The sequence below is a fragment of the Neopsephotus bourkii genome, unplaced genomic scaffold, assembly GCF_033783945.1.
Source record: "Neopsephotus bourkii isolate Nb327-2 ecotype Australia unplaced genomic scaffold, CSIRO-AGI_Nbou_v1 NB_620, whole genome shotgun sequence".
NCBI lineage: Eukaryota > Metazoa > Chordata > Aves > Psittaciformes > Psittacidae > Neopsephotus > Neopsephotus bourkii.
Window position 1 is genome coordinate 520,731 of NW_026901120.1, and position 15,502 is coordinate 536,232.

General features: G+C 43.2%; 1 protein-coding gene across 2 annotated transcripts; it reads right to left on the reverse strand.

Annotated features, from left to right (window-relative positions):
* Positions 1 to 1,584: 1,584 nt before the first annotated feature.
* SAR1B (secretion associated Ras related GTPase 1B) lies at positions 1,585 to 11,530 on the reverse strand. 2 transcript variants are annotated; one of them, XR_009725235.1, is made up of 7 exons: positions 11,449 to 11,524; positions 7,913 to 8,032; positions 7,087 to 7,152; positions 6,467 to 6,570; positions 6,176 to 6,307; positions 4,376 to 4,562; positions 1,585 to 4,212 (listed from the first exon to the last, which is right to left on the reverse strand). XR_009725235.1 is itself a non-coding variant. In XM_061352023.1 (6 exons), the coding sequence occupies exons 1-6, from the start codon at positions 11,504 to 11,506 to the stop codon at positions 4,446 to 4,448; spliced, it is 597 nt and encodes a 198-aa protein (XP_061208007.1). In that variant the 5' UTR covers positions 11,507 to 11,530; the 3' UTR covers positions 1,585 to 4,445. The 2 variants fall into 2 exon arrangements, 1 of the variants encoding a protein (XP_061208007.1); XM_061352023.1 differs by having other exon boundaries at positions 1,585 to 4,562; positions 11,449 to 11,530.
* Positions 11,531 to 15,502: the final 3,972 nt, after the last annotated feature.

The following is a 15,502-nucleotide window of genomic DNA, read 5'->3' on the forward strand; positions in this document are numbered from 1 at the left end:
GCCTCATAGGGATGTTGAGGCAGGAGTAGCAGGTAGAAAGCTTTGAGATCCTGGAAGGAAAAGCACCAAAGGCTCTAAAATATCATTACCAATTTCTTCCTGTGATGGGACACGTGCTGTAAGGAATGGGGTCATGGGAAAACCAAGGGATGTGCTCCTTTAATTACTATTTGACCATAACTGCTCACCAAACGCATTGCTACTTCTAGTTCAGAAGTGTCAACTAGGAAACCATTTGGAAAACGTAAATGAAGGAGAAGATCGAGTTCGGATTTAAAGCAGCTCTCTATCACAGCAGGTTAACACTCCTTCCCATGGGCAGGGCCCAACAGCATCGAGTGCACTCAGTTTGATACGTACTTAAACTCAGTGGCAATCCCCACTCCACACATGGCAGATCCCAGGGGGCAGCTGGACCCTGAGGCAGCACCGTTCACCTGTCAGATCGCATCCTTTTATTGCATTTTAGAATGGAAACAAAGGAAACACTTCTTCCATGTGCAGTTTTCCAAGCAGAGGATTTGCTTCCATGCACACATGAACAGAAACCCTAGCAAAGAAAAGACTGATTTATTATTATACCCAGCTGAAGAACCCAAACCCACTCGCAGACCATGTACCAGACCACGCACACTTTTCTCCTGGGTTTGATAATCTGACAATAACTACCAGTTTAAAACAGAATGGGATAACACAGTAACATGCACCATGTTAAGAATATGTTAAAAACCACTTTCACCTTTAGCTTTTCTTCTGCAGTTTATTATATAAATTAGGCTTTTAAACATTTATAGCACTCACATTTCAAAACAGAAAACATTCAGTTCCACGCTGAGATACTGTGTGCAGAGAGTGGTTTATCTAAGTGCAAGGAAGTTACATTTCCCCACTGACAGTGAGCTGATGAGGCTGGTTTTAATGTAACTCCTGCATCCCTAATTAACAATTACATCACCTACACTGAATCAGAGCATGTTGCAGTCAGTACTGGACTTTGGTTGGTAACTACCAACCACTCCTGACAGCACAAACAAGAGAATAATTCGACTTCATGCAGACCTGTGAATTCACTGGCATTGGAGACCATGACCATCATTTTCCTGACTTCAGTTATAAATAAGTGGATGCCAAATGCCCTATTTGTCTTTCAAGCCACTATTAGACTAGAGTAAAGCTCACAGGCATGCAGGTGTTGTATTCCAGTGAATGCCATAGGTCACCTTTGGCACATCAGACAGCACCTAAACACTGAACACAGGAATTAATGCAATAATCTTGATCTGGCATTAGGATAAATGAGAAAGCCCAAACATCCTTCTCATCTCCAATGCCAACTACTGTTGCTGAAACATTCCTTCAACCAAGCCTGAAATACAGCAATGCATCTCAGTTACACAATAGGCACTAAACCCCAAGTCTAATTAAATCCAAGCAGAATAAATCTTATTCAACCCATAGATGCTACTGTATGGGGTCACCGCAGTGAAATACAGGCCACTTTGTCAGAAGTGGTTATTAATATCTTAGAAACATGAATTAATTTCTCTTAAAGAACTGTTATGACATAAAACCAAAACAAGACACTTCATAAATAACATCTTTATTAATGGGTTTCCTTTTTCACATTCTTTCAAGTGATGTTTCATTGAGTTCTGCATAGTCCAGAGTGGGAAAAAAGAAATGATAGCAGTAGGACCCAAATGCGAACGTTGCTTTGTTCAGGTGAAGACTGGTCACAATCACAGGAGTAAGCAACCTCCAGAAATAAATGAATGGGGAGATGTGGAGGGTACGGGAATGAAAACCACCAGAAAAACTCTCATTGTTATATCCATCTATTAATGAAGTCTTCACACAAAGACACACAACACCCATTCACATTCATGTGCACAGCAGAACACAAACCACAGAAGAAAGATACTTCCTCTACTGAATGAAATGAAACAGAGCAAGATTGTTTGTGTATTTAACTGAGTGCTGGACAGCTGTTCCCACAATGGGAACCATCACAAAACCCACGTGGATAAACACAAGGTGGAGAGTTGGTCATGCCCTTATTACAACCACATTGAAACTAGCATCCTACAGGAGGAAACATGAAAATTGGAGTATTCCCATAATACTGAGGATTACTCTTAACACACACTTTCAAAGCACTATCACCTCCCTTCTCTTTTCTTAACACTATGATCCTACTGCTAATGTTATTCACAGTCAGTTGGAAGAGAAGGTGATGAGGACCCCTCTGTGCCCACGCAATGGCTCAGCCTTTGGAAGTGGTCTGCAGCAGAACACCTCCACCTCCAGCTTCATTTCCATAAAGCACAGGCAACACAGTCCCAAGTCTCCCACACCACCACAATGTGACTCTGCAAGTAAGTTCTTTTAATATTTACACCATGTATTGATTTAGCTGCTGTGCTCTGCATTATAACCACCACCAGAAAAAGCCAGAGGGGAAAATAAGAGGCCTGTCCCCTACGTGACAGCTACAGGTAGTAAAGACTCACATACTGTCCACATGCTGGTGAGAGGCCATTTCTTACCTCCCGTTTTGATTTATGCGTCAGAGACATTGCAGCTGAGCACTAGTTTAAATGCAGAATCCTCTTATGTTGGTCATATGATTCTATGATTTGGAAAAGCTATCAGATACCTGTCACTCTGAACTTTACCATGCACAAACTAGGCTTAACGCTCTGCATATGATTGTGCAGTAATAAGCTTCAGTTACAATTTACATTAGTTAGGTTCTGAATTATTCATCTCATTCAGATGCACAGTCTAGGACTGTGGGGAACTGATCATCAATATTCAATCAGACAAGTTCAGATGCGGGCAAGGAGTAAGTCTCATTTATTTGCTAGGAGCCTGGCACTGAAGCCCAGCAGGTCAAGGAAGTTATTTATGAAATCAAACCAGTCAAATCTATTTGCTGCCATGGATACTGCAAACAAAAAGCCCAAAGTATTTTGGAGATGACCTACAGCAGCTGAGTAAAAGGGATTCAGCTAAAAACACTTGTCCGAGGGGAAAATGAGCTACACAGTGAAACTCAAGCCCATTGCAATGAAACGGGAGCTCCAGGGCTGAAACCCTACCTCCCTTTAACAGATTAAACATCCCCAGCCCAGGGAAGCACCAACCACAGCTCCATGGCAGTGTCAGCCAGCATCAAGATGTTGACAGATACATGTGCTTCAGTGCCCTTTCTTTGACAGTAACCTGCTTTCTCCTTGGGGAACTGATGCACTCAAAGACAGGGAAAACCAGTCATGAGCCTGGAAATAAAGGCTGCAGAGAACCCAATTCTACCCCAGAAGCAAGCCACATGGGCAGCCAGCAGCCACACCGGCTGGGTGGCAGGGGAAACACGCCAAAACCATCCCAGCTTGGCCCAGTTCAAGCCACCAAAACTAAACCTGCCCAGTTGAGTGTGAGCTAATTCATTTTTACAAGCAGCAATGGTCACATTTCCTTAGCTCCTGACAGTTTCACAGGCAAACCTCCTGGCAGACCCCAAACCTGACTGAATTGGGAACAGAAGGTTTAGTGCAATGGAGTCCTTAATTTCTTCTTTCTTGTGTTGCTTCAGGGGTTTAATTCAAGAGACCAGCAGAGCAAGACCACTTCTGACATTAGTTCAAGATTCACACTGGCAGAACTGATTGACATTACTTGTACTTTTTAAAGGTGGTGGTTATAAGGGCATCAGATCAGATTCTTCCCTTTTCCTAATGCAAAACTCTTTGCTAAATGCAACTTGCTAGTCTGAAAAAGCCACCTCACTCTAACACACAATGAAACTACTTTGGGGCCTCCTGCGTTACAGGAACATATCCCACATATCCAGGTCATCAGGCAGCCTCACTGGTTAAGACACATTAAAAGGAAACATTTTCCATTGAAGTAGCCAAAACGGGGATTGACATTTATTGCATGACGTTGCATAAGAAAGTGTATTATTGAAAACCGTAAGGCATCATGCAATTCTCCATCAGCTATTTATTATTCCTTGAAAGATGGTTTATAGGCTTTAAAGTTATAAAACCAGTTTCAAAAAAGTACATAAAAAAATTTAAACATAAGCATTTAAATAGTTTTCACATGTTTGTAGGTTGTCTTTAAGCTGTTAAAAAGTGCATTCAAAACGTACTGTACTGGAAAGTTGCTCGGACCAAAAATGGTGCTGGAGGCTTGTTAAATTAAAAGCTGCAAAAGAACATTGCATGGGATTAGAAAGCTCACAGGTTGTGGTACTTACAAACCTGCTTGAAGTAATTCCTCAATCCTCACAATCTAGCATAAATGACATAATTAGCTAAAAATGTGTATTTTTAATAACTAAACAGTCAAATGAATTCAAGTTACGTACACTGAGTGATCAAATAAAGAGGAGATTTAATATTCAGACACGGGACAGAACGTACGGATGGGATTTGGCATTATTCAATGTACTGTGCCATCCAGCGGAAGCCTTCTCCATAGCCTTGTCTCTTCAGCACGCTGCACATAAACACTTCTAGCGGCCTGGCGTTCAGTTCTTTCAATGGTATACTGCCCTGCAGGGAGACAGCAGTGTTCCAAGTTACAGTACTGGTGTAAAACTCAGCCTGGAGGAGAGAAGGCTCCTGAAGGGGAGACCTTAGAGCAGCTCCAGTGCCTAAAGGGGCTGCAGGAAACCTGGAGAGGGGCTTGGGACAAGGGCCTATAGGAACAGGGCAAGGGGAATGGCTTGAACCTGCCCGAGGGGAGACTGAGCTGAGCTCTTAGGCAGAAGCTCTTCCCTGTGAGGGTGCTGAGGCGCTGGCACAGGGTGCCCAGAGAAGCTGTGGCTGCCCCATCCCTGGCAGTGCTCAAGGCCAGGTTGGACACAGGGGCTTGGAGCAAGCTGCTCCAGTGGCAGGGGTCCCTGCCCGTGGCAGGGGTTGGAGCTGGGGGAGCTTTAAGGTCCCCTCCAACCCAAAGCATCCTGTGATTCTATGATTTGCATTCTAGTTCCATATACTTCACTCTCTCCAAACCAAGCATATACACAGAGGGTGTGAGTGCTTGGTTTTCAGCTGCAGTTCCCTGCTCTGTTCCTAAAGCTTTCCAAGCAGATGAAAAGAGCATTTGCTACCAATTGTAGGACTGACCATAGCAAGAGCGCAAGCTGCTTGCTTGCCAAGATCAGCACAGTGAGATAAAGCTGTTGCTCAACTGGAGATTCACAGTGGTATTTATACTTCATAGACTATGTGCAGTGTTGTCAAAACCAGGGCAAGATAAAAAAGAATAATAAGTAGTTAGCAGTAACTGTTTATAGCCCATTCTAAAACTAACCTGTTGTCTTTTACATAGAAAACAAGGTGAAGATTTGCTCCTGCTCAGCCTAAACCCTGACTGTTTCAGAGATTTGAGGGAAGCATCTAAGAGTGAACAAGCAAAGAGGAATTACAGGACCTGTGCCCTCCTCAGTCATCTAACAGGAGCTGGGACAGGAGCCACACTGGAAGAGCTCTGCCAGCTGCAGGGACATGTCTTTCCAAGGGCAAAGGAGAGCAACTCGTTTCTAGTGCCCTGTATCCAAATGTCTCCTACAAGCAGCAGGCTGTATTTAAATTAAGAAGAGTTGCAGTATCACAAAGATCTGCAATACAAATCTGCCTTGTTGTTACAGACACCAGTAGGAACTTTTTTTCCTCTCACAACCTCAAAACTCAGGCTTTTACAACAGTGTAAACCTATTTCTAAGCTTGAGATAAACACGTTAAGTACTTAACTGTACTAAGTCTGCATTTCAAATGAGAAAAGTCACTAACTGAAAGACTCTATCTGGTTTTCTCATACAGCTCTCACAATTGTAGCCTCTGAGAGCTTGCCCATCATTTAAAAACACTGCATAGGAAAGCTAAAGTATAAAAATTATCCTAAGTACAGTTAAGTTCTCTCTGAAAAAAAATGGCAGTGAATATGATGTAGAAAGTTGTAGTAGGAATGCAGCTAACAGGCACACAGAGATGCCAGAATTCAGTCTGTATATGGTCATTATGTACCAAGTACTTTATAAATCAAACCCCATTTATTTTATGTAGTTGGAGTGAACTGGAGTCAACACAAATGTAAGACAAACTCACTCCTTAACAAAAAATAACCCACAAAAACAAACCCACAAAGGAAAAGGGAGCATTACCTTTCCTGTTGTCTGGCCATAGAGGCCAAACGTCTCTCGTAACCTCTCTTCACTGATGGCTTCAGGTCTGTCAATCTTGTTACCAAGAATTAGGATAGGCACATTTGCAATAGTTTCATCTGTCATTAGTGACTACAAAGGAAAGGAGAAATAAGGAGAGATTAATGTAGAACCCAGAAGGTCAAATTACTATTACTCATGTCCAGGTGGCAGCAGAGCTCTACTGGGTACCAAGAAATCACATCAAACTCCCAGAAGTTAAAGTTAGAAGTTCCAAAACCTTAAACTTACATCAAGTTCTTCTTTTGATTCAAGCAATCTTTCGTGATCTGCACAGTCCACCAAGAATACGATGCCATTAATTGCAGGCAGGTAGTTTTTCCACACTCTGCGAGCTACAGGAAGGTGCAAATTAAAAACAAAAGGAAGTTATCCCAAACTTCAGTGATGCACATCAGGAATTAAGAAACAACAGGGTTTTTCTATGTCTTGGCTTATGCTGCCACTCTTCAGGATACAATTTCATGTTTTACAGAGCTTGAAATAATGGAGCAAAAGTATCATTCCCTCCACAGTTACCACCACCCTATCCCATGTGCACACTGATGCACTGAACCTTTCCATGCTTCCTTCTCCTAAGAATTACACCAATAAAGCTTAAAGGTAAGGGCAAGTCTTTCAAAGCACAGAACCCTCTTCAAAATACAAGTACCAACCAACAATTGCAGCTCTTGCCAAACTGTATTTGGGATTTGTGACAAATGGTGAGACAAAAGAGCAATGAAGGGTTTTCATGCTATTAGAGCGTGGAAAGTCAATCTCTGCAGCATGGTCATAGCTCTGATGTGAAACAAGCCGACTGCAGACAGCTGTAACTCAGTTCAGTGAAGTGAATCAATGCATTCTCTTACCTTGGGCATGTCCACCCAGATCAAAGGTAGTGAAAGTCATGCCAGCAATTGTCAGCTCTTCTGAAGCTAGAAACAGAATTATTTCTCTGTAAGAATTATGCAGTGGATGGGAACAGTCTAACCTTTAGCAGGTACATCTTGCTTTGTCTCCTGGTTCTTTTTAGCATTTTGTTATTCAAGAAGCAAATCAGGGTAACACACTCTCAAACTCAGTGATGCATTTGTGTAACAACAACATGTTATTAACCATTAGAACACATGTGGAATATCTACAATGCTAACAGGAGGGAATATTCATACATCATTTATCCCTACACATTAGACAAACAACAGTTGGCTTTGGCATCTGGCTTGTTACATTTCGTGTGCAATACTGTTCAAGGTTTCTCCTCTTCACATCTTTCCCCACTTACCACCTCCTTACTGGACTTCCCCAATACAGAGTTTTAACCTGTGTTGAACTTTTCCTCTTGCCTCTTGTCTTACCGGGACAACAACTACACAGCAACCTCTGAGCCAGTAAAAGTCAAACCAGGATACATAAATGACCCCAATGCTGGTTTTCCAGCTCCACAGAGAAGCTGCTCACAAACAGTACAAGCCCTCGACTCTCAGGTGCATCATTCTACTTGTTACTTAATTTAAATACACCACATTGAACTATCACACAGACTTGGTTTTGAATATGGCTTAAAATATCTACAGATCCCAGAAATTCCTTTGTTTCTCCCCAATTACTGTTAGTCTTACGATGCATACACAGATCCTGCACTTCCTGCAACACTACAAATACCGTCCAGCTATGGAATCAGTGATATTAACTTACTGGGGTGTAACGTGGGGACGTGCTGTCCCAGTCTGTCATCTTTGAGCATGTGCAGCAGTGTAGTTTTTCCAGCATTGTCCAGTCCAAGGAACACTAGTTTGCCTGATTTCTTGTACAGTCCTAGAACACAGAAACACCCAGTGACTAATCAGTTAAGCTGGAGGGAGCTCATTTCCAGCATTAGAGATGATTTTACGCCCAGGCACAAAGTGTTACAGTACAAAATCCAGACCAGCCAAGGTCCACTGTGTGCTTTATCAATGCCCTTTATCCATGTTCTCTTAGTCATATGAACTACATTCACACTTGCTCCTGTGCCTACTGCACTATGTGTATCATGTGCTGCTTGGGGGATACTCAGCAGGAAGGGGAGATGCACGCAAGCGATATAAATGTGTCACTTGTGTAAATGCACTTACATGTTCTTTGGAAAACCACAGCAGAACAGGACTAGATCTTGGCAGTGCAGCTTATGCTGCCCCAACAAGAGAAGAGTTTTGCTCACAGATGGTGGAGAGGGAGCATACAGGTACAGCACCAAGAGTGGGCTCTGAAGTACAGACCATCCTGGACCTCAACAGAGGAGGCTTTGTTCAGCTACCAAGGACAGAAAACTTGGAGGCAAAAATAAAGCCCAGGCTTCAATCAGGGTACTACAGAGAAACTGGTTTCAATGATAACAGTCATATCAGTATATGTATGAATTCTTATGTTGGTTCATGATTATTTTGACAAGAAGAAACATTCACCCATAGCCCCACAGCTAAATGGTGTGGATATAACCTGAACAGCATCATCAGGGCTCTTCTGACACACTTGCTGGCATGTGGGAAGGTTTTCATAACAGCAATAAGAGATTTTATTGTCACTGCTTGTCATCTTTACAAAAATGACTTTTTCTTTTTGTTTCGCCTCCTTGTAAGCCCAGTGAACGCAACAGTTGCTGTGAAGGAGAGGAAGGACGTTTGAAACATGAACACCACATTTGCTGAAGTTTGACATTATTAAAGGGCAATTCTCTTCTAATTTGTCAACACCACAGCCTATGCCAGGATTATTTTTCACGGCTTCAAACTGATGGACAGCCAAAGGAAGACCTTGCAAAGACAAACCACATTTCTTAAATACCATGTTCTGTACTGAGAAAAATGCTAAAGTAATAAAGTGTCTTAACTTTGCCTTTTTAAAGCAGAAAATCTTCCCTTACTCCCTCTTTCAAGACCTGTGGCTGGATACTACACACCTCCTTAGGAACCACTACCAACCCCTACAGCATTCTGAAGAGGGCACAACACACAACAGTGGGTGAGGAAATACGTATTATGTACATGCTGAAGTTACATTTCCTCAAAATCAAACCTGAGCTCTGGTCCTAACGGAATTCTCTCTTCTTTCTGTGTAAGAATAACTGCAAAATACAACTAAATATTGAAAAGTGGGAGGTTTTTACATCACTAGGATCTTTTACTATAGTCATAGCATTATGGTGCTCTGCAATAGGCTGAAGTTTCGTTTACCATCACTGTGATGGTACAGAAACATTGTGAAGCACACAATCAGGTTTATTGCTAAAGCTCAAATGTCCCATCGCCACAGTCCCTGGTAGCTGTCCAAAGGGCACGTTAACAGCATCCCTTGCTCTCACAGTTGTCTAACATCAGTCTCTGGAGCCCTCATGTTTTCTTCTTGTTTAATGTGTTATCCTCAAACATGTTTTATCCAGCAGGGTTTTAAGTGATGCTGTTGCACAGGTGGCTGCTCGGACAGCCCCACCGATGCCACATGTGGCAGACATGCCTCTGCCTGGCTGACCTTTAAGCTGCTGCTGTTTGCTCACCTCTCCCTCTGCCTTCAAGCTAAGCTCTGGGATCACATTCCAGCAGGGAATGTTATGAAAGAATATTCATTCCTGCAAGTTACACATTTCTCAGCTTATTCTATTTATGAACTTTATTACTACAGGTACTGTAGAGAGTCCTCTTTCAAATACAACGACTCTTACCTTCCAAACTCACCTTTTCATGTACCCAAATATGTATTAACTATAGAGTGGAGGAGAAAGTTATTAGCACTGACAAAGAAAGGAGGGGTGGGCAAACATTTTCATATATTAACTTACACCACAGTGAGAAACTCCAGCTCACACCTATGAATGGAACAGAATCTTACTAAACCATAGCAAACCAGTAACACTTTTGGCACTCTCAGCCTGCACATCCAGGAGTCTCTGCTCCCAAATCAGGTGAAACATTTCCTGTTCCCAAGTGCCTTTCATACAAGCACAGGATGAACAAGCAGCGATACTTCAGTTATTAGCTACACTAAGACCAGAGTTTATGTTTATGTATATATATATATATATATATAAAAGGATGATTTATGCATCCTAAAAGCACACGTGTGCAAAGATGTACTTCAAGAAGTGATCTTATCAGCCTGCTGACAAGACAGTGAACTGCAGGGAGTCTCCCAAATGTTATAATCAGCCTTCTTCAACTGTAAATGCAAATGAGAATGCACAGAGAAAGCAATTCCTCTCAAATAAGAGGGACACATTGAAAGTATTCTGCTTCCCACTTCAAGCTCCAGCATCCTTCACCAGAACTAGCCTTTGCATGCACAGGAATGGCCAAGTGGGCCAGTGAGCAGCAATCACTGCTTGGGTAAGGAAGAGGAGATAAGAAAGATTAGTCAACATAGTTAAAATTTCACTGGCTAATATTTCGATAGCAGGCCAAGGGTCTAACATTCAGCAAAGCTGAAACTTTCAACTGATAAAAGGCAGGTAGCACAGCCCAATGCTTTTTATCCACTCCAATTAAATCCTTTGAGTCTGCAACTTGCGCCTTTCACCTATGTGATCTGTAGCTTCTGCTCCTTGTTTTAGTACCCTAAACACTCTTTCTTCATAGTCCACTTGGTTTTGGGGTCATTTTCTTTCCTCCCCCTTCCTGTTTTGCACAAGCTAATATTTCACCTTGGATTGATAATGGATTGTGGACACTTTTGGCCAGGGAATACTTTCCTGAGGCTCTTCAGCAGATGACAGTGAGGGTTTACACTGATTTCAGTGACACCTGTCACAGAATAATGCACTGCTGAATATGAGCAAGGGCTTCAATATCCAGCACCTATTTTTTTTAGGCAGCCCCTCGTACTTGGATTCTGAAGTGATACCCTCATATGCAAAAGAACTGAATTAAATAACCCAGTTCAGGTCTTTCTAACAGAGGAAAACCAGGAGAAGCTCCCCAAGAATCACCAATGTAGTATGACTAGAAAAACTAAACCTGTTACATTCGTGGAAGAAAATGCAGGTTTCTCACAAGGTTAAAGGATTAATGTAAGACTGCATGCTCTGGAAATACTCAGTATTGATAAGTGAAGCTTCTGTTTGAATGTTACTGAATAGACACCAAAGCAAATATTATTATTTAACCAGTGGCTATGTTTGAAGATAACACAGGGGAACAGCCATTTTAGACAAGAACAGCAGAAATAAATCAAACCAAATAAACCAAACAAGGAAAACTTACCTAAAAACTGTAATACGCTACTGAAACCGCTGTAAATCCAATTAAATATGAAGGACATAGCTGAATCCTATAGTCTGAAATAGAAAATAGAATGCATTAAGATTTGTTAGAACAGCATATTAAATATTATAAGTTATTTATAGGAAACAAAAGTAATTCAAAGCCCTGTGTTAAAAACAAAACCCGATTTTGTTTTGGTGAACTGTATCACGGACCAGTCAAGTGACCCCACAAAGCACTAGAAATCTTAGTGCAGAAATGGAAGACAGAATCCAGATGTTGTGATTCAACAGCAAAGACCTTTTCCTCCCCCTGGAAAGCCTTCTGCAGACTGAAATCTTTGCAAAAGGCAAAACAATTCCATCTTCAGTAGAGTTTGGTGGAGTGCGTGATGGGCCACTGAAGATTTCAGATGGGGTCTTCACATACGCTTTCCAGCTAGGAGAAGGTGGCACTTTTGAGAGGGCAACAGGAGGGTGTCATTGCAGAGCCACCCTTGGGAGCTGCTGGGGTCTGAAGCAAAGATAATAAGAGGTGAAGAAGCTTTGGGAAGTAGAACCCCAGAAGTCTGATACCAAATAAACCCCTATTGTCTGCACAAAACCTGCCTGTTTGGCTTGTAATGGGGAACAAGTACTTAGCACAAAGTACTGGAATTGCCATTCAGAGACCTGTAGTGTCCTGCACAGGCTGCCAGAATTTAAACCTTAAATGCTAAGGTTATGCAAACACCGTGTTTCCTTCCTTCAGCTTAGATTCAGGAAGAGAAGAACAAGCTGATAGCAGCCAGGATGACCATAAGCACACCTGGAGAGCCCAGAAGAACAGGTCACTACTGCCAAGGCGATGCTTTGGGGCACAAGAATAAAGCTATCACTGGGTTCACTGCACAGACATGAGCAATTAATTTCTTACCTTTCATCTGAATTTCCTCATTATCTCGAGTGAGGATAATCACACTGAAAGCACCAGTTTGACACAGTGAATTAGTGTCTACCATGAAAACCTCTCAGAAGACTAAAGGCAACATCCTTAGAAGCATTTAGCCAGCTAATTCCTACTGGAGTGCATAACCTGCTAACATCAGGGGATGCTGGAGTCCAACTACCCTAGAGAAACTGGGCTGCATTGCTAAATGCAGCTGGTAGAGGTATCCACACAGCTGCAGGCTGCATGGCCACACTCCTTTTGATGCTGCAGCAGTGCCTTGGAGCATCAGAAGATGACTTGAGGGCACATGGAGCACAGCACATGGTAGTCAAAATATAGGTCAGAACCAGACCAAAATCCAGTTGTCTGAGCAATTACACTCATGACAAAGAACAGAATTTCTCCCCTATAAAACAACAGGTCTGTCATGGGAAGATAATATGGAAAGAGGAGGAAAGAACAGCTTAGTGACCAAATCTGTTCCGATGACAAAGCTCTGGGAGTCCCGGTTTTTCCATAAGTAACCCTGAAACCACTGCCCACATCCTACATTACCCTGAACAACACAGCTGCAACAGGCATAGGCTATAGGAATACAACTGAAATACACTTGGCCATGCTTAAACACCCAGCTACACAACATCACCACTGAAACTGTCCCTTGCGCGGCTAAAAAGCAAAGGTCAAGAACAAGCAAACACAGAACACACACGTCAGCAGATTTATTTATTGCTTGGGCAAAACAGCAATCGGGAAAAGCCTCTGTGGGGCTTCAGAAAAACCCCATCGACTCAAATAACCTGCAAATCAGGGCAAACAGCGTGATGTAAGAGAAGTGCTCAGGTTACCGAGGTGCGAGTAACTTCAGAGCCTTCGGTCCTATTAACCTCTTCCATCAAGTCAAGTTATGGAGAAAACAAGATCTTTGTGCGTTATGGGAAAGATTTCAAGGGGTAAGATTCAAATGATCAAGCTGGACAGGATTACTCTGCAAACACAGCTGAAGTGGCATTAACATAGCTTAAGTTTCCATCACCACGAGGAAAGGCGTGTTGGAAACAGAGCTATCCAAATACACCCGGAGCAGCCTCTGTATCAGTTGGCAGTGATTGAAGGAAAAGGCTTTTAAAACGAGGCAAAAATGGGCAGTTAATGGTAAAGGCACACGGGTAGTATTTGAACAGAGATATTAAATCTGCCCTTATCATACAGGAAAAGTAACCACATCATTCACAGCAGCGACAAATCCAACCATGAAATAAAGCCATAGCGGCACTGCACTGTTTGATAGACACATCCAAATCAGAGATACACCAAACTAAGGGGAGAGCTGAGGCTCTTCAGGACACACAAACTCAAACTCGCAGGCTCACGCTAAAAATACCATGAAAGCAGAACAATGAACACTCGGGCACACACTGTTCACAGGCTACAGTGCAGACAAAAACACTGCTTGATGGCTGTTTCTGTGATGCTAGGATTTCAAGTGTTGCCTTGTAAATAATCAGTAAAAGCAGGGAGAAGCTTTTAGTGAAACGTGGGGCTGGGCACAAGTTTGATACCAACTTCTCACAGCTATCGCCAACGTCCTGATGCCTCCTTCAAAACAGGAAAGCTGATTTCCTGGCATGACATCAACAACCGAGGGCTATCGCTTCAAAAGGTCTCCAGTGATTTTGGCTACCATTATTTCATCAGCAAAGCATCATTTGATAGCTCACATGGAGCCCTACAAGCCACTCCCTAGATCAAAGAGAGGGGGTTGCTTACGGGAGACCACTTCTGACCACAGGGATGTGGAAATCCCACCCTTTGGCACATCTTGAGGGAGCCTCCTGAATGGAACATCACTGACAGAGAGGACTAGCAAGAAAACTCACGCATTTCTTTCATAGTCTGAAAAAGAGTTTCCCCTTGTACTCTCAACCTGCATTTTTCTAGCTAAAGAGTTATCATTTCACTTCTGAAGCAGTCAGAACAACACTCGCTTCCAAAGCCTGTGAAGCCTTAGGTAAGAGAGGCTTTTAAAGACAGGTTTAAATCCCTTCATGGAACATGAGGAAGCAGAACACCCAGACTGAGCAGCTCTTGCAGTAAGTGGAAACACGCTGCGCTGCGCCTGGTGGGTGCCAACAGCAAGAGGAAAGGAACCTCTGCCTGCCCCTGCCATGGTTACAGCTGAAAACACGGCACAGGCAAGGGCTTGAAGTCTGCTCTTGGGGTGGACTTGCAGTTTTAGAAGCCGGATCTAAACTCGATCACTTGAAGCTGTAATTGCACATATAATCATTTTAGCATCATAAAACATTACCACAGACAATAAAAGTCAAGATCAGCGAACAAGCTGCTATCTGCCCTGCACAGCACAGTTTTTTCTGATACGAAACCGCACTTGGATGTGGTATCTTAAAAGTTGAGAAAAGGGACAGAGTTGGAAAGGGAGAGAACAGCAGGGATTTTCTTTGGGTATTTGAACCAGGTTTTTGATTGCAAGTCATCTTTGAGATCTCAAAAAGAGGAATCGTCACATTGATGCGTTATTAACCCATTTGGCAACCAGAAAGATCAGATACTGCATGGGAAAAGACTTTACATTCAGTTCTATCACATCTTCTGCTCTGAGCAGCCTATTTGAAGGTGGCAACGATCTCAAGCACACCCGAAAGAGCAGTTTATCTGCAAGGACAGCACAGCCACATGCACACTGGTGTCAAAGGCAGTGAATGCAGTGGTTCAGCTATAGCCCGGCTCACCAGCACCAGCTGTCAGCTCAGTGTAGGGCCTACTACAGCAACTTACTTCCGAAAACAATAAACCTTAAAAGCCCTAATTGCCAAATAAATAACGCTACAGAGCACAACCGCTGCCGGCCGCTACGATGCTTCAGGCGGCTGCACAAGCGGGCTCGGAGCACCTGCAGGCCACGGGACACCGCACCCCCAGCACCACAGTCCCCAGGGGAGGCAGAACCAGCGCTGTACGGCGCTGCCCACCCCCTGCGGCAGGTTCATGGCCCGGTGCCCCCAGCCCCAGCTCTCCTGGGGCGAACAAGAAGGGGGAACCAGCCCAAGGCCCCTTCCCCGGGCCCCCGCAGGCCGCAGCCCCGCCGGGCCCAACCGCCGGG

Coding starts and splice junctions, on each gene's coding strand:
- SAR1B (XM_061352023.1), bottom strand. CDS start 11,506: ATGTCCTTCATATTTAATTGGATTTACAGCGGTTTCAGTAGCGTATTA. Junction 6,571..7,086: donor TCTGGGTGGACATGCCCAAG/GTAAGAGAATGC, acceptor ACCTTCCTGTAG/CTCGCAGAGTGTGGAAAAAC. Junction 4,563..6,175: donor ATGGCCAGACAACAGGAAAG/GTAATGCTCCCT, acceptor GTCTCCCTGCAG/GGCAGTATACCATTGAAAGA.